This window comes from Myotis myotis, unplaced genomic scaffold, assembly GCF_014108235.1.
Source record: "Myotis myotis isolate mMyoMyo1 unplaced genomic scaffold, mMyoMyo1.p scaffold_m19_p_2, whole genome shotgun sequence".
In the NCBI taxonomy this organism is placed as follows: domain Eukaryota; kingdom Metazoa; phylum Chordata; class Mammalia; order Chiroptera; family Vespertilionidae; genus Myotis; species Myotis myotis.
Window position 1 is genome coordinate 100,562,723 of NW_023416324.1, and position 24,965 is coordinate 100,587,687.

Here is a 24,965-nt window from a genome sequence, read left to right on the forward strand (position 1 = left end):
AGGCTGACCTCTGTTCTCTCAAGCACCTGATATTCTATGTCCCAACTGTCTAAAGATGGTCATTAAGGACTTTGCAATTCCCACTCATAAACTAATTTAAAACCCAAAGAGACAGTGTCTAAAAGAAAGAGTAAGCATGAAAACATAATATATAAACATATTTAATAGAAATATTAAAATAATCACTATATTTCCTCATTGCTAAAATCATGAAAGAATATTCCTTTTGTAATCAAATAACTTTTTAATCATGCAAAAAAGTATTTTTGTTATTACATTCATAAGCAGAAACTATATTTCAAAACAAGTGTATAGACTTAAAAAAGGCCTAGACTTAAAGAGAAAGTGGGATTTATTTAAGTACTATTACAGTTTCATGGTATGCTGTTGGCATACTTATATTCACAGTATATAAAGTAAAAAAAAATTAATCTTTTAAAGTCAGCTCTGAAATAGATGCATAAAACAGGAAGGAAGATAGATATATGACTCAACAAGTCAGCATCACATTTCAGTTAAATTAAATTGGAAGCCAATGTTCTGAGTAACCAAAGTACAAGTCGGTTCACCAGCTGAGAGTGAAAATTAGAATATAAATTGAAAAGCTCAAGAGAGACCTTCATAGAACATACTGTAACAAATATTAAAAATAGAATTCTCATTATGATTTAAGAACACAATTTTTTTGTAGTCAATAAAATACATTCAGAGGCATCAAAGCAAGTCATAACACCATCTAGAGTTATTAAGAAGAACTGTGACCCTGACCGGTTTGGCTCAATGGATAGAGCTTCGGCCTGCGGACTCAAGGGTCCCAGGTTCGATTCCAGTCAGGGGCATGTACCTTGGTTGCAGGCACATCCCCAGGGGTGTGTGTGCAGGAGGCGGCTGATTGATGTCTCTCTCTCATCGATGTTTCTAACTCTCTGCCCCTCTCCCTTCTTCTCTGTGAAAAATCAATAAAATATATTAAAAAAAAAAAAGAACTGTGGATTTGTAAGGGGTGTCTCTTAAATTCTTCTAATGGAAAACTTACAGAATAACATTATCTGCTGAAACATGGGAAGCACCAGTTTCATATTTTGATAAAATGCTGAGTAATACAGTCATTGTTCTGATAAATTTTTATTTGGGGAGATGGAGAGAATTCTCAAAATAGACTCATGGCTTAAAAGTAGTTGAGCTGTAACAAGAGCCTGGAGAGACACCATGAAATCAGCCCACGGTGAGGTGGTGGTTCCATCTACTCACATTCAGTGTTACACCAGCCAATAAAGGGCTTTGACAACACAGTGAGTTTTGATATAACTTACTTTAGAGTAGAAAAAACCCAGTTAATTTTAAAGTAAATAACTATATAAATTGTATTTTAACTTAATCTCATAATTAACTGTAGTATATTTAACATATAGTCCCTTAATAAACAAACCAACTTTAACAATAAAGCATTTTCCTTCATGTTCTAATTAACAAATTTCTTTAACAATTTATAGCTAATTACAATCTACCAGCCCGACCTTGCAACAAATATTTGTGTAATATTATTTTAAAAGCCTAAATTCCAGTTGATATGATACCAAAATGTCGCTTAATTTTAACATTCACAGTACTGCTCAGAAATAGGCAGGTCCTGAGGTTCTAGAGAACGGAGTGAGCTCTTGGTGCTTTCCCCTGGCATGCGTGGATGACCAAAGAGCTGTGGGCTGGTATCAACAGTGCAGGCTGTTGTACTTTTACTTCAAGCTGAGACTTTTAAATACAGGATACAGGGGTGGGTAAATGTAGGCTTTCAGCTATGAGTACGTGAAACACAGTTTATTTGTATATTATTTATTTGTATTACAACAGTAAACGTACTTTTGCCCACCCCTGTATATGTGCACACATATGTACAAACACGTGTGGATATGGATATACACACACTTTTTGATGAAAGAATAACAGCAATATATGTGAACCATTTTTGCCAAATGGATTCCATTTGGTTAATAAAGAATGTTCTTTCCATCCATCTATCTAAGTCCAGACCAGCTATGCAGATAGGATGCCCATCCGGAGGAACGGGAAGCATTTTCTTCCTCACCTTTGGGGAGTTAAAAAAAAAAAAAAGTATTAATCTTCTCATATCATACTTCGATGTTACGAATTTTTCTGTTCTTAAACTTTCAGTATTTATTGTTTATTGTCTTTCTCTATTAGATAATTCCAAAATAAACTCTCCAGTGCCATTACATATTATTGAAAATAAAAGTAACTTTTTATATTCTTTTAAAACAGAAGCCTTTACATAACTTAGAACCTAAAACCAATCAATTTATGGTAAACCTCAAAACAAACCCCAAACAACTGTTTTTTAATCATTTAAAAATTAGGCTTATTGAAGTATAATTTACTTACAGTAAAATTCAACCTTTTAAGTGTAGCACCACCCCAACCAAGGTATAATGTGTCAAAGTTTTCTCGTGCTTGTTTGCCAGCACCCCTGCTACTCCTTTATAACCACTGCTTGGTTTTCTGTCCTTACAGTGTTGTTTTTTCCTAGAAATTCATGTAAATTGAATCACATTGTATATAGTCTTGTTGAGTCTTATAGTCGTCTTCCACTTGCACAATTCATTCAAGAACCATCCATGCTGCTGTGTGTATCAGTTCACTCTTTTTTTTTTTTTTTTTTACTGCTGAGTAGTATTCCATTGTGTGTCTGCACCAGTTTGTTTACTTATTTACCAGTGAAGGATATTTGAGTTGTTTCTAGTTTTTAGCAATTTAAAATGAAGCTGCTATAGTGGGCATGTGCTGGGGGTGGGAGTGGCTGGGGAGAGGTCAATGGGGGAAAAAGAAGACACATGTAATACTTTCAACAATAAAGAATTTAAATTAAAAAAAATGAAGCTGCTATAAACATTTGTGCACAGGTATTGTTGTTTTTTGCTAATCCTCACCCCAGGATATTTTTTCCCATTGATTTTTTTTTTATATAAATATATTTTATTGATTTTCCACAGAGAAGGAAGGGAGAGAGATAGTCAGAAATATCGATGAGAGAGAAACATCGATCAGCTGCCCCCTGCACATCTCCCACTGGGGATGTGCCCACAACCCAGGCACATGCCCCCGACCGGAATTGAACCCAGGACCCTCCAGTCCGCAGGCCAACGCTCTATCCACTGAGCCAAACCGGTGTCGGCCCATTGATTTTTTTTTTCTAAGAGAGTAGAAGGCAGGAAGGGAAGGAGGGAGGGAGAGAATGAGAGACAGAGAGAATCATTGATGTGAAAGAGACACATTCATTGATTACTTCCTGTACGCACCCAGAGCAGGATGGGGGAAAGAACCTGCAACTCATGTACATGCCCTTGACCAGGAATCCAACCGTGACCCTTTGGTGCATGGGCCAAGGATTTAACCACTGAGCCATGCTGGCCAGGGCTGTGCCTAGGTTTTTAATTTAAAAATTTGTGAACTAGTTCACATACCATAAAATTCACCCTTTTAGGGTATAAATTTAGTGGTTTTTAATATGTTCATGAGTTTCATGTTTTTCTTTGTGTAGACATAGGTTTTCTAAACACCTTGGAATGGGACTGTTGCTGTACAGTGAAGGTATGCTTAACTTATCCTTCACTCCTCCCCTCCCCTCCACAGAGGCAACCATCATTACATTTAGCATGTACCCTTCCAGACATCTTTCTGTGTTTTCAGACATATATGTACAGTTGGGTCTCATTCAGAGAAGCATTTTCAAAGTTTTAAATGGAAAAACTCTACAGTTTACACATCACTTTCATTTCTTTTTCTCTTCATTGTCTGGTTTTATTCATGCGGGGGCGGGGGGGCGGCGTGCGTCCCTCAGCCTGGCCTGCACCCTCTCGCAGTCTGGGAGCCCTCGGGGGGTTGTCTGACTAACGGCTTAAGTCGGACATCCTTACCACTGCTGCAGAGGTGGGAAAGTCTCCCGCCACTGCCACTGCGCTTACCAACCGTGAGCCCAGCTTCTGGCTGAGTGGTGTAGCCCCTGTGGGAGCACACTGACCACCAGGGGGCAGCTCCTGCATTGAGCGTCTGCCCCCTAGTAGTCAGCGCGCATCACAGCGACTGGTTGTTCTGCCATCGGGCCGAAACCGGCTCTCTGACATCCCCTGAGGGGTCCCAGATTGCGAGAGGGAACAGGCCAGGCTGAGAGACCCCACCGCTGCACTATCAAGGCCAGGGAGGACATGGGAGATTGATCACCAGGCCAGCTTACTGGCCATTTAAGGGGAGAGGATTACATAAAGGCACAGATACATGGAGGAGCAATTAATGGGGCAGGAGGCCTTGTAGAAGTCTGTCTTCCACAATCTGCAAGAAGAGCTTCTAGAAAGCTCTTTATTTAGGGATAGATAACTGGGCACTGACTCTGCTTTCTCCCATCAGAGGAGGTGGCTTTGCTCCCAGGAACAATGAGAGCTAGGAGACTGTACACATTTCCCAATACAAAATGCAGAGATTATTGTGTGTTCATCTGGAATAAATGATATACTCTGAGTATAGGTCTTGTGACACAATAAAACTCAATCTGTGTTCTCAGATCTGGCATGTCTCTGCTCTGTCAATATTCCTGGCAGCTATTCATCTCAAGTAAGTAACCAGAGCAGAGCCATGCTAAGATATGGTGCCTCTGCTCTTGCCTGAGCAACTGTTCTGTTCTGATAAGGTTCTATAGCCTCTGCAGATCCAACCAGGCACTTACAGTGAGTATGTCAGCGTGCACTGAAGGGTCAAGGGTTCGATTTCTGGTGAGGGCACATGCCCAGGTTGTGGGTTCGATCCCCTGTGTGTGGAGGCAACTGATGGATGTTTCTCTCTCTCTCTTCCTTCCTCTCTCTCTCTCAAATCAATAAAAATTGATTAAAATTTTTAATCAATTAAAAAAAAAGCTTATGACAGTCTTTGCATTTTTCCCCATTGGGTTTGTTGGACTTTTTCCTGTTTATGTGTACATAATGTTGGACCTTGGTATATAAGTAACAATATACAGCTCTGTAAATGATAACCTAGTTAGGGAGTAAAGATGTACAGAAGCAACTTTTAGTTCTGGCCAGAGCAGCAGAGCTGAGATTCCAGTTTTGCACAGGGAAGTACTATGTAATTAACATGTCTGGAGAGCAGAGCTGATTTATCACAAGTTGTATCTCAGTGAACTGCAATCTGTGAGTTGTGCTGGGATCTGATAAGCAGGGAGCAAGCTGAGTTAACATTTACATTGCAAGTAGAGTGACCATATTTTCTCAGCAGTGTCTTCTTCATGTCACATTTTTGGGACTAATGTGGCACTTTATGTTGTGTTACTTATATAGAGATGTAACAGGCAGCAACCAGGAGCTCATAACACTTGCTTGGGGTGCAAGTCGGGCCCTTAAGAGGTGTTTATAATAAGGATTTTAATGTCACTTATCAGAGTTGGATAACCTTATTCCCTAAACTAACGCTTCTCAAATATTTGTGACCTAAACCCATAGGGAAAAAAAAAAGACATTTTATATTAGGAACTGACACAGTGAGACAAATAATCAATATCCATACATATACCTAGAGAGTTTCAGGAAATAATTCTTATTCTTACTAAATTCAATGTGTTCTGATGTGTCTTTTTTTTTCTTTCCAAACCCTCACTTGAGGATATGTTCATTTTATGAGCTTAACAATAACCCACAACCATCGGACCAACTAGGAAATGTTCATTTTAGAGAGAGGAAGGAAGAGGGAGAGGGTGAGAAACATCAATAAACAAGATTTAAAAGTTATAATTTTAAGTCATAGTGTTAAGAAAAAGATTTTAAGTATACACACAAAGTCTCAACCACAAGACAACATTTAGTGTAAGTCATAAAACAAGTTTTAAGACTTTGCTTCACATACCTTGAGCAATTGCAGCAAGTTTTCCCTTTTCTTCAGGGCTGAGCTGTAACATTGTGTCTATGACAGGAAGAAGCCTCTCTCTTTCACTACCTGGTTTTAGGAAAATGAACTGTAGCAAGACATTCTTCAAGTACTCCAGGTTAGCTACGGACTTCTCTCGCTCTTGATTTCTTTCCAATCTTCTAACTTCATTTTTGAGAAGCTAGTATTAGAGAAATGACTTAAAAGTGGGTCTTAGGAGCTCTGGTTAAACATGGCAGACTGAACACATGCATTTTTCTTCTCTTCCCCCTGTCATGCCCCCAAAATGACAATAATGGAGAGCCTAGGAGAGGAGAAAAATGTAGATGAGAAATATCAAGAAAGTCCCAGAAAATGGGAGACCAGCTGCTGACCAAGTACCAAAGACAAAGAGGAGAGAATGGATTCCACAGAAACACAGAGAATCTCCTGCCTCAGAAGTACAGGTTACCATGAAAACTGAGGACTACATAAAGTCTATGTAGGTTAGTACCAGATGTTCCCTCCACCTGTGTACTCTCTATAGAAACTAAGCCAGAGGGCTCAGGGCTTTGGGTTGCTAAACACATTTTAAGGAGTGCAAGCCAGTCTAAGAGCAGGGGCAGAGTGAACATCTGTATCCACCACCAACCCCTTTCCCTGACCTGCTCCCAGAACCCCCAGCAGTTAAGATGCAAACAAGAAAATTATGTTTACATGATGAACAGCATTTCACGAAAAATAAAGTCTATTTTAGGATAGAGTGAAAATTCTGGAGTGCAAGATAATCTAAAATACAAGGAAAATGGAGCAAAAGATATGAAGAAGATGGTAGAATGTTAGTCTTTGAGGAATATTTCTGGGTTGAAACAAAAAAATATATATTGTTTTAGTTCATCATTTTATAGGTTAGTCCAGGAAAGTTAGCCAACTCTGTCCTAAAACCCAGGGCCATTTTAGAAAAGTGACAATAAGGTCTAAGAAATCATATGAGAATGTATATTTGTGGAAATAAAAATATAAATAGTCACTTAGGTTCACGGGATTAGTGATTTGTTAGATGTGATAATATTTTGACTATGTGGGAAAATGTTTTTTTTGTTGTTTTTTTTTAAATAGAGATGCAAACTAAAATAGTTAGTAATGGGATGTCATAATATATTTAAACAGAGGCCTGGTGCACGGATTCATGCACTGGTGGGATCCCTTGGCCTGGCTTGCTTCCTCTTGCAATCTGGGACCCCTCGGGGGAAGTTGGAGACCTGGTTTCGGCCCGATCCCCGCAGGCCAGGCTGAGGAATCCCACTGGTGCATAAATCCGTGCACTGGGCCTCTAGTATGCATATAAGATCTTTAGTTAATCTCTTCCTGCCCTCCCCCCTTCCCTCTGAGATTCATCAGTCTGTTCCATGTTTCCATGCCTGTGTGTTGAGCGTCTGCCCCCTGGTGGTCAGTATGTGTAATAGCTACCTGTCAAATGGTCGGACACTTAGCATATTAGCCTTTTACATATATGGATGTACTGCAAATAACTGAATAACTTGGCATTAAAAAAGTTATTTTGACAAGGACAACTGGTGGTCCTGCATGGCACAGGCAGAAGCATGTGTTTCTTGGAAAGCCAGGGGTTGGAATTTTGCTCCACCATTTATCAGCTTCAGGTGTTCTCTTCAGTGCTTTTGTTAGAAAGGACAAGGGTCTCAAGGTCTGGTGGTTCTCACTAAATGCTATTCTTGCTAAATGTTAAAAACCCAGGGCCTGGCTCATGAGAACTACTCAACAAGTAGTATGACAATATTTAGAGAGTCTATATACCATTGAGCTAGGGTGGACTATATAATTTGTGTAATACTCAACTGCTCCACAATATACCTTGTTCCTACACATTTCTGGTGTCTTTAAAGGAGGAAAAACTCCCTATGCTATTTTACCATCTGTGGAAAGTAGTTTAGTGCCATAAATAGCAGAATAATCTGAATAAGAAATGCTCCATGGTTTATCTTTAAATACCCATTAAGTTTTAAGTACATGTAGAATAATGACTTGTGAACATATGTCTACATTCTAAATCTATTACGTTTCTTAGAAAAAGTAGGAGTTAAAATAGTATTTATATAATAGATATAAAAGCAATTAATATTTCTTGATTTCGGGAATGTAATACCATTAGGAATCAAGATGTTATGGATACACCTGATCTGTGAATTTTTAAACTTAGATAAGTGTGTGTAGAGGGCCAATACACCCAAATTGCATTTTCTTTGGCAGTTTTTGAGCCTTACCTTAATTTGCTCCATAAGGATTGCATTGGTTGCTTCTGTTTCCCGAAGCAGGCCATTTAAGTGATCGGCACTTTTTGTTGTGGAACTGAGCTTTTGCATCAATTCTTCTTTGGTAAATTCAACATGCCACAAAGGAGGCTCTGTAAGATGTTGTTCCAGTAATTAATTTTCAAAATCAAGATTACAGATGAAGATTCTAAATAAGAGAAATATCTTAGTACAGATATTTTGCCCTGTAATATTACATAGGTCCACTTTCTTTGCCATTCCTCTAGTCATCATAACAGAGTTAAAAACTTACATGTTAAATGTAACAAAGACAATCTCTGTTGTAAGGCATATAATCTAATTACACATAAGTTCTATGAGCCCCAATTCTGCAATTTATTAGGCTTTTATTTATAAATCATTTTATTAGATTTATCACTCAACCTCTTCTATCTATTAATGTTCCAAGAGCTTGTGTCATTTTACTTATAAATGAAGTAGTAACATTTACTGATCACTCATATCATGGCGCCTCAAGAATTTTATATGAGGTGGAGTAATTATTATTCAAATTTTACAAATTTTGAAACAAGCTAGAGTCAACATTTTGGCAAAATCACAAAGCCAAGTCTGATTCTAGGGTCTAGTGCCACTCTATAGTGATGCTTCCATCTCACCACTATTAACTTCACTTAAGGAACCAGGAGTACAGCCTCTACCCACATCATAATCAATGACTGTGGATAATCAAGGACTCCAGATCCTGAAACTTCAGAAAGATGATAGATTCCCCCTGAATTGTGAACATTAGTTAGTATTCATTATAGGAAGAAAAATATACCACAACTTCACTAGTATATGGAAGAAGGCAAATTTAGCACTACTGCTTTATTGAGAGGAATAAAATTGTTTCTTAGAATGGTGAGAGAATATCATACTTTGTAATACTACCTTAGAACTTCCAGCTATCTATTTCTGGCTCAAGCTTAGGCAGGACTAATTTTAATTAAGCAATTTTTTTGTTCCTTCATCTTGCAGGAAAGTTTTCCATTTGAAAACGGGTGGAACACTGAAAGAAATTTTACTGGAGTAGATATAAAAGCATTTGTAATTTTGAGTAATATTGATTAGACAAGACAGTAAAATTAAATAAAAACATATTTAAAAAGAGAAACGTACCAAGTTTAGTTTCAGGAGAATTAAGAAGCTGCTCTAAAGACTGCGTGTGAGTGCCAGTGGAAGATACAGACTCTGTGTCAGTGGTCTCCATCCCTTCTCCCTCCTCCCGGGTTATACAATGCATGTCCAGCAGGGGGAGGTCTGTGTTTCTCTTTTCTCGAAGGTTCTTCACAGGTTGGTGGAAGGAAGCTGGGCCTTTTATTTTATTTTATTTTTTTAAAAGGGGAAGTGAGAGAGTGTTCAAAATTGATAAATTCAGCATTAACAGAGATACACAATAAAATTAAAATGATCCTAGGAATGTCAGATGATATGACAAGGAATTTGAATAAATAGAATAAAAAGTAAATGATGTATAAAAAATAATTTCTAAAATAGTCCTAAAAACTGAACTTGTAACTACACTTAAGTCATTTCAGCAGAAGCTACAAATTAATTACTACTAGTTAGATATGATAAACTATTAGATAACACAAAGCTCACAACATAGAGACCTCAACATTGGTAGAAATTCTAAAACTAGATTCCAGCTATTTTTGAGGATTAGGTATTTCAGCTGGCTGCATACTTTCTGATACAACAGACTTGCTGACGTCTGCTCAGCAAACGTTATTGTTGATCACTGCCCTTATATCTCTACTGATTCCTACCATTGTCTGCTCAGTGTTCAGGCAAGAAGAACCTAGAGTTCAGGACAGGGAACTAATCAGCACTAATTCACGGGCAAGGCTCTCCTGCTTGCTGGTAGTGAACACTTGCAAAGAAACATACGGTTGGTAAGACACTTTCAAACACATCACATTATCGATCCCAAGAAACCTGAAGTTCAGAGAAAATAAATGACTTTGCCCAGGGTCTCAGAGCTGGGTTAGGGACCAGAATTCTAACACAAATTCTAACCCAAACTTCAAATTTCACTTATTTCCCATTCCATGAAGTTGCCTCCCATTTTCTTTTAATATATTTTTGTTGATTTCAGAGAGGAAGGGAGAGGGAGAGAGAGTGACAGAAACATCAATGATGAGAGAGAACTATTGATCAATCCACACTGGGGATTGAGCCTACAGCCCGGACATGTGCCCTGACCACAAATCAAACTGTGACCTCCGGGTTCATGGGTCAACGACCAACCACTGAGACATGCTGGCTTGGTGGCCTCCCATTTTCTTTCAAACATTAGCCCTCTGGATACATTTGTTGAGGCATTTTCCTGGATTTCTGATATTTTCCTAACTGCTATTCTACTGCTGATTCTTAGACTACAATCTCTTATGCAACCCATGTTTCCCTGGCTGATTACTTCCTGTGCTGATTCTTGGCATATGTTACGTTTTCTTAAAAGTTGGTTTCTGACCCTGATGAGTGACTTTTAACTGATGACATTTTTCCATGGGAAACAGTGTTAAGTATGAAGCTGATACTTAATACTAAAATGTAGCCTCATTTGGGCTGACATATTTCCATCTCTTCCAGAAAGTAGACTGCTACTGGGTGTGGCTGAACTAAAACTCCAACTAATCAGAAACTTGAGAGGGAAGAGCTGTATTGGCCAACCAACCCTGTACGTTCAGTGCTACTTGAGTGTTTTCAAGCCTCTTGCTCTCTTAATATTTCTAATTAAGAAATACATACATTTTGATGACTAGTGAGTAACACCAAACAAATCCAGTGAACATTTAAATCTGACAGGTCATGAAACTGACACAGTATGTTGGAGTCAGAGAAAGGAAATACTCTATTACATGGAGGTTGACAAATACATGAAAATCAATATTCTCTGGTTACATAGGCTGGTTTAAGCACAATCAAGAATGGTTCCAATATCTTCTGTGTGAGCAAATCTAAAATTCATTAATCACAGAATCAATACTGGCTGCCACCTAGTAAATTTTCTATTTTCTTAAGAATTTGTGAAGAATGTATTTGAGTGACATAAATACATGAGAACATAAACAATGATTGTTTCCATGTGTACATACATACTTTTTGTGGTCGATTCACTCTTAAGCTGGAAAAGCTGAGTTTCCACCTTGGAGAGCTGTTGCTGCAAAGTTTCCACTGTCTTTCTGTGCTCGTCCTGCAAGTGCCTCACTTGATCTCGGAAGCTGCTGCGAAGGACCTCATTCTGGGATGTCAGGTGACTTACAGTCTGTGCATGTTCAGACTTCATCATCATGTTCTCTGATTGTATTGAACATAACCTGAAGGGTGACAGGCACGTAATTCATATGAGATCTTTCAACTTAAGATGCCGACTCAGCCTTTCTTAACTGGGCCCTGCAAGAGAATTAGCCCTGAGATAGGAATGAACTTCTCTCCTATGCATCTAGGATGGGACTAGCCGTGTAACAATCTGGGGAGAAATGACACTGGCTGTCATCTAGTTCAAATCCTAGTCTATGTTCCGTAGTTCAGAGAGGAACCTTGGTTGAGGAACTATGTTGTATGGTTTAGATGAGAAACTTCCTTCATAGTTTAGCAGAAAAAAGCACTATTTTTAGGGCATAAATATTATACTTTTAATTAGTGCACTTTAGGTTATCTTATGTGGTAGCTCAAACAAATACAGGATTAATGTATTTTTCGATTATCCCAAAAACACACAAAAAGAACACTCTTTTGATTCATAAGGAAAGCCTTAAAGGAAAGCATCGCCTTCTGAGCGAATTAACATGACACTCCGAAACACAAAGACTTAGCTTACTGTAACTGCTTCTGAAGTTCCCTGCACCCAGGTACCCAATTAAAAATACAGGCATCTAGTTCTCTTCCTCGAGCCACTGAATCACAATATCCAAAGGTAATCCTAGAAGTTGCCTACTTTTAGCAGTTTTCCATGTGATTTTTATGTAGTCACACTGATACTAGTAAGGGACCTACTATTTGGAAACTACTATTTTTAATAGCTTAGTTGTAGTATTGATGTTCTATGTTTGACTTTGGTAAAACAAAACATTATTTTTTTTTTTTTTTAACACAAGGGATCCACAAGTACACTACCATAAAAATTCAAACAATACAGAAGCAATTATAGAAAAACAGTTAAATCCCTCTTTTTATTCACACCTCCCTACCCCTACAGTGTAAAACCCCAACTACAGGGGTAAAATTCATTAATGGTCTAGCATGTAGCTTTCCAAAATCTCTTTTGTATGTGTTACACATATGGACACCATATACGGTTTTAAAACAAGATTTAGTTGCTAAAGAGGGACATATGCAATAAAGAATCATGCTTCAGAAAAGGTGCTTGTTTTATCAATCCTCACCTGAGGATATTTTTTCCATTGGTTCTTACAGAGAATAGAAGGGAGGGGGAGAGACAGAGAGGGAAACATCCATCTGTGAGAGACATGCATCGATTGGCTGCCTCCCACATACGCCCCAACTGGGGCCAGGGATTGAGCCTGCAACAGAGGAGGGACGTGCCCTTGACGAGAATTGAGCCTGTGACCCTGAAAATACGTTTTTATTGATTTTTAGAGAGAGAGAGGAATGAGGAGAGAGAGAGAAAGAAACATTGACGTGAGAGAGAAACCCTGATCACTTCCCATATGCACCCCGACTGGTGATCAAACTCGCAACCTGGGTATGTGCCCTGACCGGGAATCAAACCTGAGACCCTTTGGTGCATGGGACAACATTCCAACCAACTGAGCCACACCAGCTAGGGCCAGAAAGGTATCTTAAATGCCAAATTCATATCAATTAATGAGTTTAAAGAATGATAATATATATGCTACCCCTTAACCCTGCATTTTTCCTGAAAGAATTTTGTTTAATATGTATCAAGGAAGTAAAGAAAGAACCATTAGCTATCATAATAATTTTCTAAGGAAGATAAAAGCTGCATTTTAGAACTAGGGTTTTCAGGTGGTGTCAGTGACACTTCTGAATCTGCCTGTTTGAGAGAGGTAGAAGTTTAAGTCACACCTGGAACTGGAACAACTGTGATGATGAGGAAAGTCCTCTGTTCTTGTCCCAGCTGTTACTGGGGTGTTTATATTAATTAGGTCTCTATTTATTCCTCTACCACTTAAAAAATTCTCATACAGTAAAGTATGAATATTAAAATGTTTAAAACAGAGAATATATAAAGAAAAGGCTATTTGTTTGGGCTAGGGCACAGACAGCACAATATCATTAGAGGAAGAGAGAGAGAGAGAGACATCGATTTCTGGTTCCACTTATTCATGCATTCATTGGTTGCCTCTTGTATGTGCCATGACCAGGGATCGCACACACAACCTTGATGTACTGGGTCAATATATCAACTGAACTACCTGGCTAGGTCAATAATATCATTAGTTTTTCATATTTTTGGGGAAGACCCCTATAAATATCTCAAAATGCTATGAACACTGTCCAGCACTTAGAAAAGTGACTGGCACATAGTAGGTGCTCAAAAACATGTATGGAATGACTGAATTACTTCAGAGGCATCACTTGCACTTTATTTGTGTTAGCAATATAGTTAGCATTAACTTTTCTAGAGTAAAGAATAAGTGTTGGAAATTTCTGAAGTAAACATCAAGTATACACATCATTATAATATAAACTAACCTCATGGTAAACCCTGGTGATAGTTAGAAAATTGATAGATCTTTCCTGAAACTTTTGATTTATGAAATTAACATACATAAATCACACTGTTAAAGATTAAAAAGCCAAAAAAATAAAATGCTTTAACTTTTAAGATTAGTATACAATTGGGCATGTATTATAAACACATCTGAGATACATAAAGTATCTTTGATGAAAGACACTCAATGAAGAATCCTTTTCCTCAACCTAGGATACAACTAACATTACCACTCAATTTCTTTATGACAAGAATTCAAAGTTCCTTGTTTACAATAATCTACTTTTCTGCCAATACCCCTAATGTCTATTTATACTGATTAACAAAAGTAACAAGTTGAAGACAGAGCTGCAAAGGTAGAGGTTGCATATTCTTTTTAGACAGCAGCTATTTTTTTACATATTTTCCTCTAAAGAGAAAGAAAAAAATACTTGTAATTTGACACATGGTAGCAAGGTAGTGTTTTTTGGGGCTTTTTTTAAGGAAACATTCTGGCCATGAAGGCTACAGGAAAGACAGAGTATTGAATGAATACTTTCTCTTAAACAAGCTAAGAACAAAAATAACCAAAAGGGAGAGCTTTAAGATAGAAACTTCAAAGGCAGAAATATTTTGCTGCCTGGGACAAACACTGTTAGTGCTGTTAGCGACCGTACTTTTCCCGGAGTTCTGCCTCTTTAGACACCGTTTCCTGCAGCATCTTGTTGTGCCTTTCTAGCAGAGTATCATGTTCAGACTGTAATGTCTGAAGTTCAGACACATTGATCTGAAAATTATTTTGGGTATCTTGTAATTTGATCTTTAGTTGGTCAACCAGCATTTCCAGGTGTTCTCTAAAATAAACAGAAATAAACAGTTTAAAATATTTTTGAAAGAAGTGAGCATGATTAAAATTTTACTTTTAATCTTTCAATGTCAGACTTTTGTTATTATTATGGATGATTCTAAAGTAAATAAAATAATCAGAAGAATTCAGAGACTAGAGTTAAATATGATGCAAAAGACATTGTCAGATTTTAGATCTCAGGCACTTCAGGTTTAAACTAATAAGTTTCATATTCAAAAGGGGCAGACCATTACAAGGCATCAAAATAACAAATTTTATGTTGTAGGACTATGCCATTAATTTAAAAAGAAAAAAAAATAACACAGTTCTAAGTTAATCATTATGAGGATGGTAGGTTAGATCAAGTTATAGTTAAACAAGTCCTTGGAGAAAAACAAACAAAAAAGTACTTGGAGAAAGGAAGTCCCTGGAGAACTTGGACTTTGTAGCTAGATCTCGGATTCCAACCAGTAATTCTACCACAGCTAGTACAGCACACTATAGTGATTAGTTTCTTTTTTTTTTAAGTAATGTATAAGAAAGTAGAAGGGGTCAGTCCCCTCAGCCTCTGCCGCCACCCCTCTGCCAGTGCTCCAGAGCCACTCGCCACTCGGGCAAGTGGTCTGGCGGGGGAGGGAGCGAGGCCAGTGGTCCTGCGTGCTCTGCACAGCAGCTCCATGGGATCAGCGTGAGGCGTCTTGTGTTCTGAGGACATTCCCACGGCTGCACTGAGAGAACCCATCTTCCGTGGACTGGAAATTCCTGGATAGCTGTGTTTATGAACAGCTGGCAGTAATTTCCTAAGTCCCATCTCTTCATTTTCCTTTGTGTTGCATTTTGGAACATCCAGAAACCATATGAACACGAACAACATTAGCAATGAAGAGTTTGACTGCGATTTCCTTGATGAGGGCTTTACTGCCAAGGACATTCTGGACCAAAAAATTAATGAATTCTCTTCTTCTGATGATAAGGATGCATTCTATGTTGCAGACGTGGGAGACATTCTAAAGAAACATCTGAGATGGCTAAAAGCTCTTCCTCGGGTCGCCCCATTATGCAGTCAAATGCAATGACAGCAGGACCATAGTGAAGACCCTAGCCGCCATCCGGATGGGATTGGACTGTGCCAGCAAGACTGAAATACAGTTGGTGCAGAGTCTTGAGGTGTCTCCAGAGAGGATCACCTATGCAAACCCTAGTAAACAAGCATCTCAGATTAAATATGCTGCCAATAACAGAGTCCAGATGATGACTTTCGATAGTGAAGTTGAGCTGATGAAAGCTGCCAGGGCACATCAAAGGCAAAGCTGGTTTGTGTAATCAACCCAGAGCTGGACAAGTATTTTCCATCAGACTCGGGAGTGACACTTGTAGCTGAGCCAGGCAGGTACTATGTTGCATCAGCATTCATACTTGCAGTTAATATCATTGCCAAAAAACTGGTCTTAAAGAACAAACAGGCTCTGATGATGAAGATGAGTTGAGCAAGAAAAACTTTATGTATTATGAGAATGAAGGAGTACATGGATCATGTAATTGCATCCTCTACAACTATGCGCACATGAAGCCCCTTCTGCAGAAGAGGCCTAAACCAGATGAGAAGTATTACTCATCCAGCATCTGGGGACCCATCTGTGATGGCCTCAATCGCATCTTTGAGCATTGTGGCTTGTCCGAGATGCACGTGGGAGACTGGATGCTCTTTGAAAACATGGGTGCTTACACCATGGCTGCTGCTTCTACTTTTAATGAATTTCAGAGGCTGACTATCTATTATGTGATGTCAGGGCCGACATGGCAACTGATGCAGCAAGTCCAGAACCGAGACTTCCCGCCAAGGCAGAGGAGGATGCCGGCACCCTACCTGTGTCCTGCGCCTGGGAGAGCGGGATGGAACGCCTCCCAGCAGCCTGCATATCAGCTCGCATTAACGTAGAAGCCATTCTTGTAACTGTTATGCGACTGTAGCTTGACTTAAGGGATTGGGGGGGGGGGGGGGAACCATTAACTTAATGATTGCTAGTTTGAAATTTCTTTGTAAGTGTGGTTGGCACAGATGGAACAAGGTGGAAGGCCTAGGTGATGGGGTCACACTTATCTGTGTTCCTATGGAAACTATATGGATGTTTGTTTTATATGGATTTTTATTCAATTCTCAAACATGCTATGAGAGCGCCCCTTAGCTGCCAGACAAGCATTTGTAGCTTATGCATTGGCAGAACTGGCCCAAGGCTTAGTCTTGTGACCTGTTTTAACAATAAAGCACTTTGGAAATTAGGCATAGAAAAAAAGAAAAAGAAAGTAGAAGGAACATATAACACTCATATTAAAATAATGTGAACCGCAAATTCTGGCACAATTAAAAAGTCAAGTCTTGGAAATGGTGACATTTTTATATTGTATAAATATTCAACTTTAGCTTTAAGATGAGCTATTGATAGAGAAAATATCTCATCATTTTCATCCTATAGTTGCTATTTTTAATGGACACCTAAACAAAAATTAATACAAGCAAAAACATACAAATACTGCAGGATATTTAGTTCTATTTGGAACAGTAAGAGTCAGATGTAAAACTGCTTTAACACTGAACTTGTACTTTTAAAAAGAAAATACACATGCTGTAGAATGCCTTATCATTTATTCCTAGCATATTTTAAAATAATTTACAAAAGTATGCTAGTTTTAGGAAAGCATTAAACAATACACTATTGAAGTAGTAACTGAGATGATCATAAACTTAAGAAAATCCAATTCTAGACCAAAAATTTAGTACTTAATTTAAAACTTGTGAAATAAGTACATCGTGGAAACCTTTTTATTCTTGTATTTCTAAACTTTCAAGATTGGGAAACTTACAATGTAACTTCATCTCTGTTTCACTATGACCAGATTCTACTGCAAGGTGAAAATATTATGCCTGTATTTCAAAGCCTGTAGCCTGGTTTCACTGTTTCCTTTACACATATTTTTGAGTTTGTAACAGTGCTTTTCACAGTGACCTTTCCCTGCTGCTGTCTGGAACACAGTGAAGCCAATACCTTCCTCGTTGTTGATTACATGTAAAATACCAGTCAAAAGAAATCAAAGTAGGATTTTCAACCTACTGGGTGAAGAATGTGCCATGGGGAGAAAAACCCTGCATGTTTCCTATAATTCAGATTTTACCTTTCTTGTTTAGCTTCCTCAGTTTCACCCTGAGAGGCAGATTTATTTTTCTGTTGTTTCAGAACATTATGAACTCGGACTTTGTAGCTTTCAAATTCAGAGGTTATAGCAGCTTGTTCCACCTATAATATTTAAAAGAGAGAAAAATTTTCTTAAAAAAAAATATATATATATATACATATATATACACACATATATTTTTTATTGATCTCAGAGAGGAAGGGAGGTGGAGTGAGAGAAGGAAACATAAATGATAAGAAAGAATCACTGATTGGATGCCTTCTGCATACCCCACACTGGGGATTGAACCCACAACCCAGGCATGTGTCCTGACTGGGAATTGAACCGTGACCTCCTGGTTCATAGGCCGACTCCCAACCACTGAGCAACGATGGCTGGGCACATTTTCTATTGTAACATGATCCTCTATTGTCTTTCAGAGAGTAATGCATTAAGATGACAACTTGTTTTTGAAAATGAGGACAATGGCTAACACCTTTAAGCCTTTAATTATTAACTTTGGCTAAAAATTGTGATTGGTCTTACACTTTTTAAAAGATTTTGAATGATGTAATTTTGTCTAACTAGAGATATGCATCTACCATGTTTTATTCCCTGTGTGGACCGAGAAAGAAGATACCTATTAAGAAGGGCTCCTGGTGGCTAAATGGCTCAAATTTTAAAGTACAAAGCCTGGAAGATCTTGGTGTAGGTGAAAGCCTGTACTCATTGCCTCCCACAACCAATCAAAATTACAACTAAAATACAGAACAACGATCATTCAGAACTATCTGAAAGCTGCCTGAATGGAAGTCCTACAACTAGAGAAATAAATAAGAAAGCACTTTGAGACTGGTAGGAGAGGTGGAGGCGCAGAAGAGGTTGGTCCGACGCCCTTGTGTGCCCTTTATTTAATCGAAGTGAGATTGTCTCTGTGGAGGCTACCAGCGTGGAGCAAGGCGTCCTAGCCCCACACCAAACCTCCCAGCCCAGGCTCCCAGAGATGGGGAGAGAAGTCGCTATAACCATGGATTATAGAAACCAGCAGGAATTGTGGCTGAGTGACACAGAGGCTGCTGGAGACCCGGGTGTTCCTCTTAAAGGGCCAGTGCACGAACTTACTGACTCGATCACTCTGAGCTCCAGCACTGGGCAGCTTTAGGGGACCCAGACACATACAGGGAGGAACTGGATTGTCTGGCATCAGAGAAGAAATTCAGGGGTGGCTTTCTTACCAGATAGGAGTGCTCACAGGGGACAGTGTTCCTGTCCTGGGACCTTCCCTATCACAGGCTGACTGGCAGACATATCTGAGTCTCCATCAGCCTGGAGCATACTGTTAGTTCTGCCCTGGGAATTCCCTGAGATCCCACCCCATCCAATTTTCAGTCCCACATAAGCTGTTTGTAGCAGCTTTTCCATATGAATGGCCAGACTGGGCACAGGCTTCAGACTTTGCTAAAATCTCTTAAATAAGCTGTAGTTGGTGACAGTATGCCCCAAACCTATCAATAAAAGGCCCAAGACCTGGCACTAGCACCACCCTGCCTTGCTTCACAGCTGGGCCTAACCTGGGCACCTCTAAGCCCAATGCAAATAACAGCCATCTGTAGATCCCTCTGTAGCTCCTGCCGCATAGCCCTAGGCACTGGCTGACTCTGCACTTCCCTGAAGGCCCTAGAGCCTGTGCACCTGGTGGACAGCTTCAAACCATAGCAGATTACAACTCTACACATCCACAAGTGACCTACTCAAGAGGCATACTCAATGAGCACCAAAGCCCCACTGAAGCAAGTCCAGCTCCATAGGAGTGTTTCCTGCACAGCAGCTCTCCCACTGTAATTGAAGTTGCTCCTCACAGCCAAGTGGCCTGGAGGTCAATTCCTTCCAGTGACACCAACAACAATCAAGTCTTAACTATAAGACTGCATACAGCCCACACAGGGGCATACCTAGAGTGCCCCGCTCAGGTGACTAGGGAGGCTGAGCCACTGGGCCCTATAGGACAACTACTACACAAGGCTACTCTACCAATTCTAGGAGACATAACAGCTCTACCTAATACATAGATACAAACATAGGGAAGCAGCCAAAATGTGGAGACAAAGAAACATGTCATAAATGAAAGAAATGGAACCAAGCAAACTACTGGATATAGGGTTCAAAACCATGGTTATAAGGTTACTCAAGGATCTTCATGGGACTTAGTGAGACTTTTGAGGATCTTAGTGCAAATGTCAAAGACATGGAAAAGGACCAGTCAGAAATTAAGCATACACTAACTGAAATAAAGAAAAATTTAGAGGGATTTAACAGTAGAGTAGTACCAGAATCAAATAAACAATTTGGAATATGAGAAAGCGAAAAACACCCAATCAGAAGAGCAAAAAGGAAAAAAGAATCCAAATATGGAGATAGTTTAAGGAGCTTCTAGCACAACTTCAAGCATACCATTTGCATCATGGGGGTGCCATAAGGAGAAGATAGCAAGATACTGAAAACCTATTTGAAGAAATAATGACAGAAAACTTCCCCTACCTGGTGAAAGAAATAGACTTACAAGTCCAGGAAGCACAGAGAACCCCAAACAAAAGGAATCCAAAGAGGACCACACCAAGACACATCATCATTAAAATGCCAAGAGCAAAAGACAAAGAGAGAATCTTAAAAGTAGCAAGGGAAAAGCAGTTAGTTACTTACAAGGTAGCATCCATACAACTGTCAGCTGATTTCTCAACAGAAACTTTGCAGGCCAGAAGGGAGTGGCAAGACATATTCATAGTGATGATAACAAGGACCTACAACCAAGATTACTCTACCCAGCAAAACTCTCATTGAGAATTGAAGGTCAGATAAAGAGCTTCACAGACAAGAAAAAGCTAAAGGAGTTCATCACCACCAAACCAGTATTACATGAAATGTTGAAGGGTATTCTTTAAGAAGAGGAAGAAGAAGAAGAAAAAAAAGATAAAAACCATGAACAATAAAATGGCAATAAATACGTATCTACCAACAAATGAATCTATAAATCGATAAAAGTGAACAAGAAATTTAATGAACAAAATGAACTGATGAATAAAATAGAACCAGAGGCATGGAAACTTGGAACAAACTGATGAATCTCAGAGGTAAGACATTAACCAAAGATCTTACCTGTGGACACAGACAGTAGGGTGGTGAGGGCCTGGGGCTGGGTGGGAACCAGGTGGAGGGGGCAAGGTGGGAAAGAGGGACATCAGTAATACTCTCAACAATAAAGATTTTTAAAAAAGAGAGAGAAATTAAATTAAAATAAAAATAAAAAACAGCCTAACCCTGGCCTGACAGCTCAGTTGGTTATGGCATCGTCCCAATACATCAAGGTTATGGGTTCGATCCTAGTCAGGGCAACCATAAGAATCAACCAATGAATGCATAAATAAGTGGAACAACAACTGTTTCTCCCTCTTCCTCCCCCCACAGATCAATCAGTAGAAAACAGGCCTAACAGCCATTTCTACAAAGGGGTCCCTCATGCAAACTGCACATCAGGGAGAAACCTGCCCTGAACTAACTGCCTCTACACTGAACTGTCTGCCTGCACGTGCTCCTGCCACCTGAGTCAGCCTATCTTATAGGAATTCCTGGAATCCTGTTTCAACCAATTGGACTAAGGCTTTCCCTAGTCCAACTGAAAAGAGAAACAGCTCTTTTCTGACCAATTAGGAATTGCCTTTTAGACCAATCAAGGACTTGGAGTCCTCATTCGCATGAGGATAGACTAACTAGGAACTAGGGGCATGGACTCCTTTCTATATAAGTCAGCTCCTCTCTGGCTCTGAGGCCACACTTTTCCATTCCACTGAAGAGTGCATTTCTCCGGCTAAGCTGAACCACCAAAAATGCCTCATTGGAACAGAGTGGACCAGACCAGCACTGGGCAAAGCAGACTAGTGAGGAGCAGAACAGAGCTGCCTAGCAGAAGAGGGGCCTGGCCAACTGTTGCCTCTTCCCAGGGCTGCCTTCACAGCAGTACTGTTGTTATAGTCATGCTGTATCACAACCGAGCTGTTTGCACTGAATAAAGATTTTCTTCACTGCACTCCAAAGTGATGATTCTTATTGGCGTGAAATTGGCACTAATGACAATTTGTTGACACCTGGTAGAATAATTTACTATCCATACATTTTATAATGACACTATTTGCCTTTAGAAATTTAGACAGATTTTCATGTATGGTGTATCCTCTTTGTATAAATACAAGAAAAGCAGAGATTAAAACTGTAGAGTCAATGGATGCTGCACAGACATGCTCCCAGGACCAATGTGGAATTACAATTATAATTTTAAAAAAACCCACCATCCTGAATAATCAACTGAAAACTAGCTGGAGAGAACCCTGATAACCAAGGACAGAAAGTGGAGGCCACATAGAGAGTGGAAGGGTGGGGGTGAGAAAGGGCTGGTTGGACTGCCACAGACAGCAGCTGAAGGTATGGAGGGGTATCTCAGCTGTAGAGGGTTGCCCTCTGGGGTCTAAACCCCAAGCTGAGCCCCCAAGCAGAGACCACCAGAACTGAGAAAGGTGCCCACATAGCATCTGGCTGCAGAAAGCAGCAGGGTTGCTGTCTGCTAGGGAGAGATGGTTGGAAATGCAGGCACCCTCTTAAAGGGCTAAGCACAGAATTTCGTGTGCACCCACTCACCTTGGATTCTGGCAAAGGGAGGGCAGAGTAGACTGGAGCTGTGTGACTAGAAGCCAGGGTTGGGGGGTCTGGGAAGGCACACACTCCAGTTTCCTGTGCTGAGTGATTCCCTCACAATGCAGAGGACATCTTTCTGATGCAGACATTTGCTATACAGGCAGTTTTTTTCCTGGGGAAAAGATAGTTAACCCACCCTATTGGAAAACCTCTTGCCGCAGCATGTGGAGTTTCTGAGGCCAATTAAGAGACTGAGAATAACATTTCACCTCCAGGCAATTCCCCACTCTGTTGGAAAAACTGTTGCCCCACCTCTGGATGATTATCAAAACTGAATCCAATCATTACGCAGGTAGAGGCAGGTCTCTGGAGGCTTTGAATATTTGCCTGATCTAATTAGTCAGAAACAGCATTTGACATTGGAAGGCGTAGCAGATCTACTTAATATACAGTCACAAACCCAAATAGACAGCCAAAATGAGGAGACAATAAAAACAACCACCAAAAGAAAGAACAAGATAATTCTCCAGAAGAAGAGCTAAATCAAAAGGAGCTTTCCAGACAAAGTAAGGCTAGAGGAGCTTATTATCACCAAATCTGCACTACAGGAAATCCTAAAGCAGTGGTTCTCAACCTTCTGGCCCTTTAAACACAGTTCCTCATGTTGTGACCCAACCATAAAATTATTTTCGTTGCTAATTCATAACTGTAATGTTGCTACTGTTATGAATCGTAGTGTAAAATATCTGATATGCAGGATGGTCTTAGGCCACCTCTGTGAAAGGGTCGTTCAACCGCCAAAGGGGTTGCGACCCATAAGTTGAGAACTGCTGTCCTAAAGGGACTGCTGTAATGAGAAGAAGAAATAGAGAAGCCCAGGCATACAGAACAAAAATTGCAATAAATAAATACCTATCAATAATAACTAAATGTAAATGGAGTAAATGCTCCAGTCAAAAGACATAGGGTGAATGAATGGATACAAAAACATGACCCAACTATATACTGTCTACAAGAGACCGACCTCAACAAAGAACAAAGGATTCACCCAGAAAAAGTTAAGGGATGGAAAAAATTCTTCAGGTAAATGAAAATGAAATAAAAGCTGGGGTAGCAATACTTATGTCTGAGAAAATAGACCTCAAAGTGAGGGCCATAACAAGAGATAATGAAGGCCACTGCATAATACTAAAGGGATCAATACAACAAGATGATATAATTCTAGTAAGCATATGCACCCAATACAGGAGCACCTAAATATATATAAATAACTTCTGGAGGATAAAGGGAGAGATTGACAGCAATACAATCATAGCAGGGTACGTTAACACCCCATTGACATCACAATATAGATATTCTAGACAAAACATCAACAAGGAGACAGCAATCCTAATCAGTACAATAGATCAGTTGGAATTAATTGACATTTTCAGAACATTTCACCACAAAGCTACAGAATATATATATTTTCTCAAATGTACATAGGAAAATTTCAAAGATAGACCTCAGGTTAAGACACACAGTAAGCCTCTACAAGTTCAAGAAGATTTTAATCATATCAAGAATCTTCTCAGATCACAATGGCATGAAATTAGAAATCAGGTACAATAAAAATACTAAAAAACATTCAATCACATGGAGGCTAAATAGCATGCTATTAAACAGTTACCAAAGAGATCAAAGAAGAAATGAAAAACATCCTGGAAACAAATAACAATGAAAACACAACAATCCAAAATCTATGGGGCACAGTGAAAGCAGTCCTGAGAGGGAAGTTCATAGGGCTACTGGCCTATGTAAAAACAAAACAAAACAAAACAAAACGAAACAAAACGAGAGCAACATGAAAAATTCAGAGTAAGTAGATGGGAGGAAATCATAAAGATCAGAGCAGAAATAAATGACATAGAGACCAAAACAAAACAAAACAAAACAAAAAAAACAAAAAACAAAAAAACACACACAAAAAAAACTGGTTCTTTGAAAGGATAAACAAGATTTATGAACCTCTAGCCAGACCCATCAAGAAACAGAGAGGACGTAAATAAACAAAATCAGAAAGGAAAGAGGTGAAGTAACTACTGACCCCACAAAAATACAAAGGATTAGAAACAAAATACTATGACCAACTCCATTCCAACAAACGAGACATCATGGACAAAATGGACATATTCCTAGAAAAATACAATCTTCCAAAACTCAATCAGGAAGAATCAGAAAACCTGAAAGGCCAATAACTACTGATGAAATTGAAGCAATAATAAAAAATCTTCTAGCAAACAAAAGGGCTGGTCTGGATGGCTTCACAGGGAGTTTTACCCAACATTCAAAGAAGAAATAACACCTGTCCTCT

General features: G+C 39.3%; 1 protein-coding gene across 7 annotated transcripts in view; it reads right to left on the reverse strand.

The window, feature by feature from the left end:
- Positions 1 to 224: 224 nt before the first annotated feature.
- GCC2 (GRIP and coiled-coil domain containing 2) overlaps positions 225 to 24,965 on the reverse strand; it is an 88,444-nt gene continuing 63,703 nt past the window's right edge. For 2 of the 7 annotated variants that reach the window (XM_036349215.1, XM_036349218.1), the window contains 7 exons: positions 17,930 to 18,051; positions 14,589 to 14,765; positions 11,334 to 11,551; positions 9,351 to 9,545; positions 8,184 to 8,323; positions 5,902 to 6,103; positions 225 to 2,083 (listed from right to left, as the gene is read on the reverse strand). In XM_036349215.1, the coding sequence (XP_036205108.1) occupies positions 2,013 to 2,083; positions 5,902 to 6,103; positions 8,184 to 8,323; positions 9,351 to 9,545; positions 11,334 to 11,551; positions 14,589 to 14,765; positions 17,930 to 18,051 (1,125 nt within the window). In that variant the 3' untranslated portion in view covers positions 225 to 2,012. Of the gene's footprint in view, positions 2,084 to 5,901; positions 6,104 to 6,131; positions 6,761 to 8,183; positions 8,380 to 9,350; positions 9,546 to 11,329; positions 11,552 to 14,588; positions 14,766 to 17,929; positions 18,052 to 24,965 lie in introns of those variants that run through there. The other 5 variants (XM_036349217.1, XM_036349216.1, XR_004974003.1 and 2 more) reach the window with 5 other exon arrangements.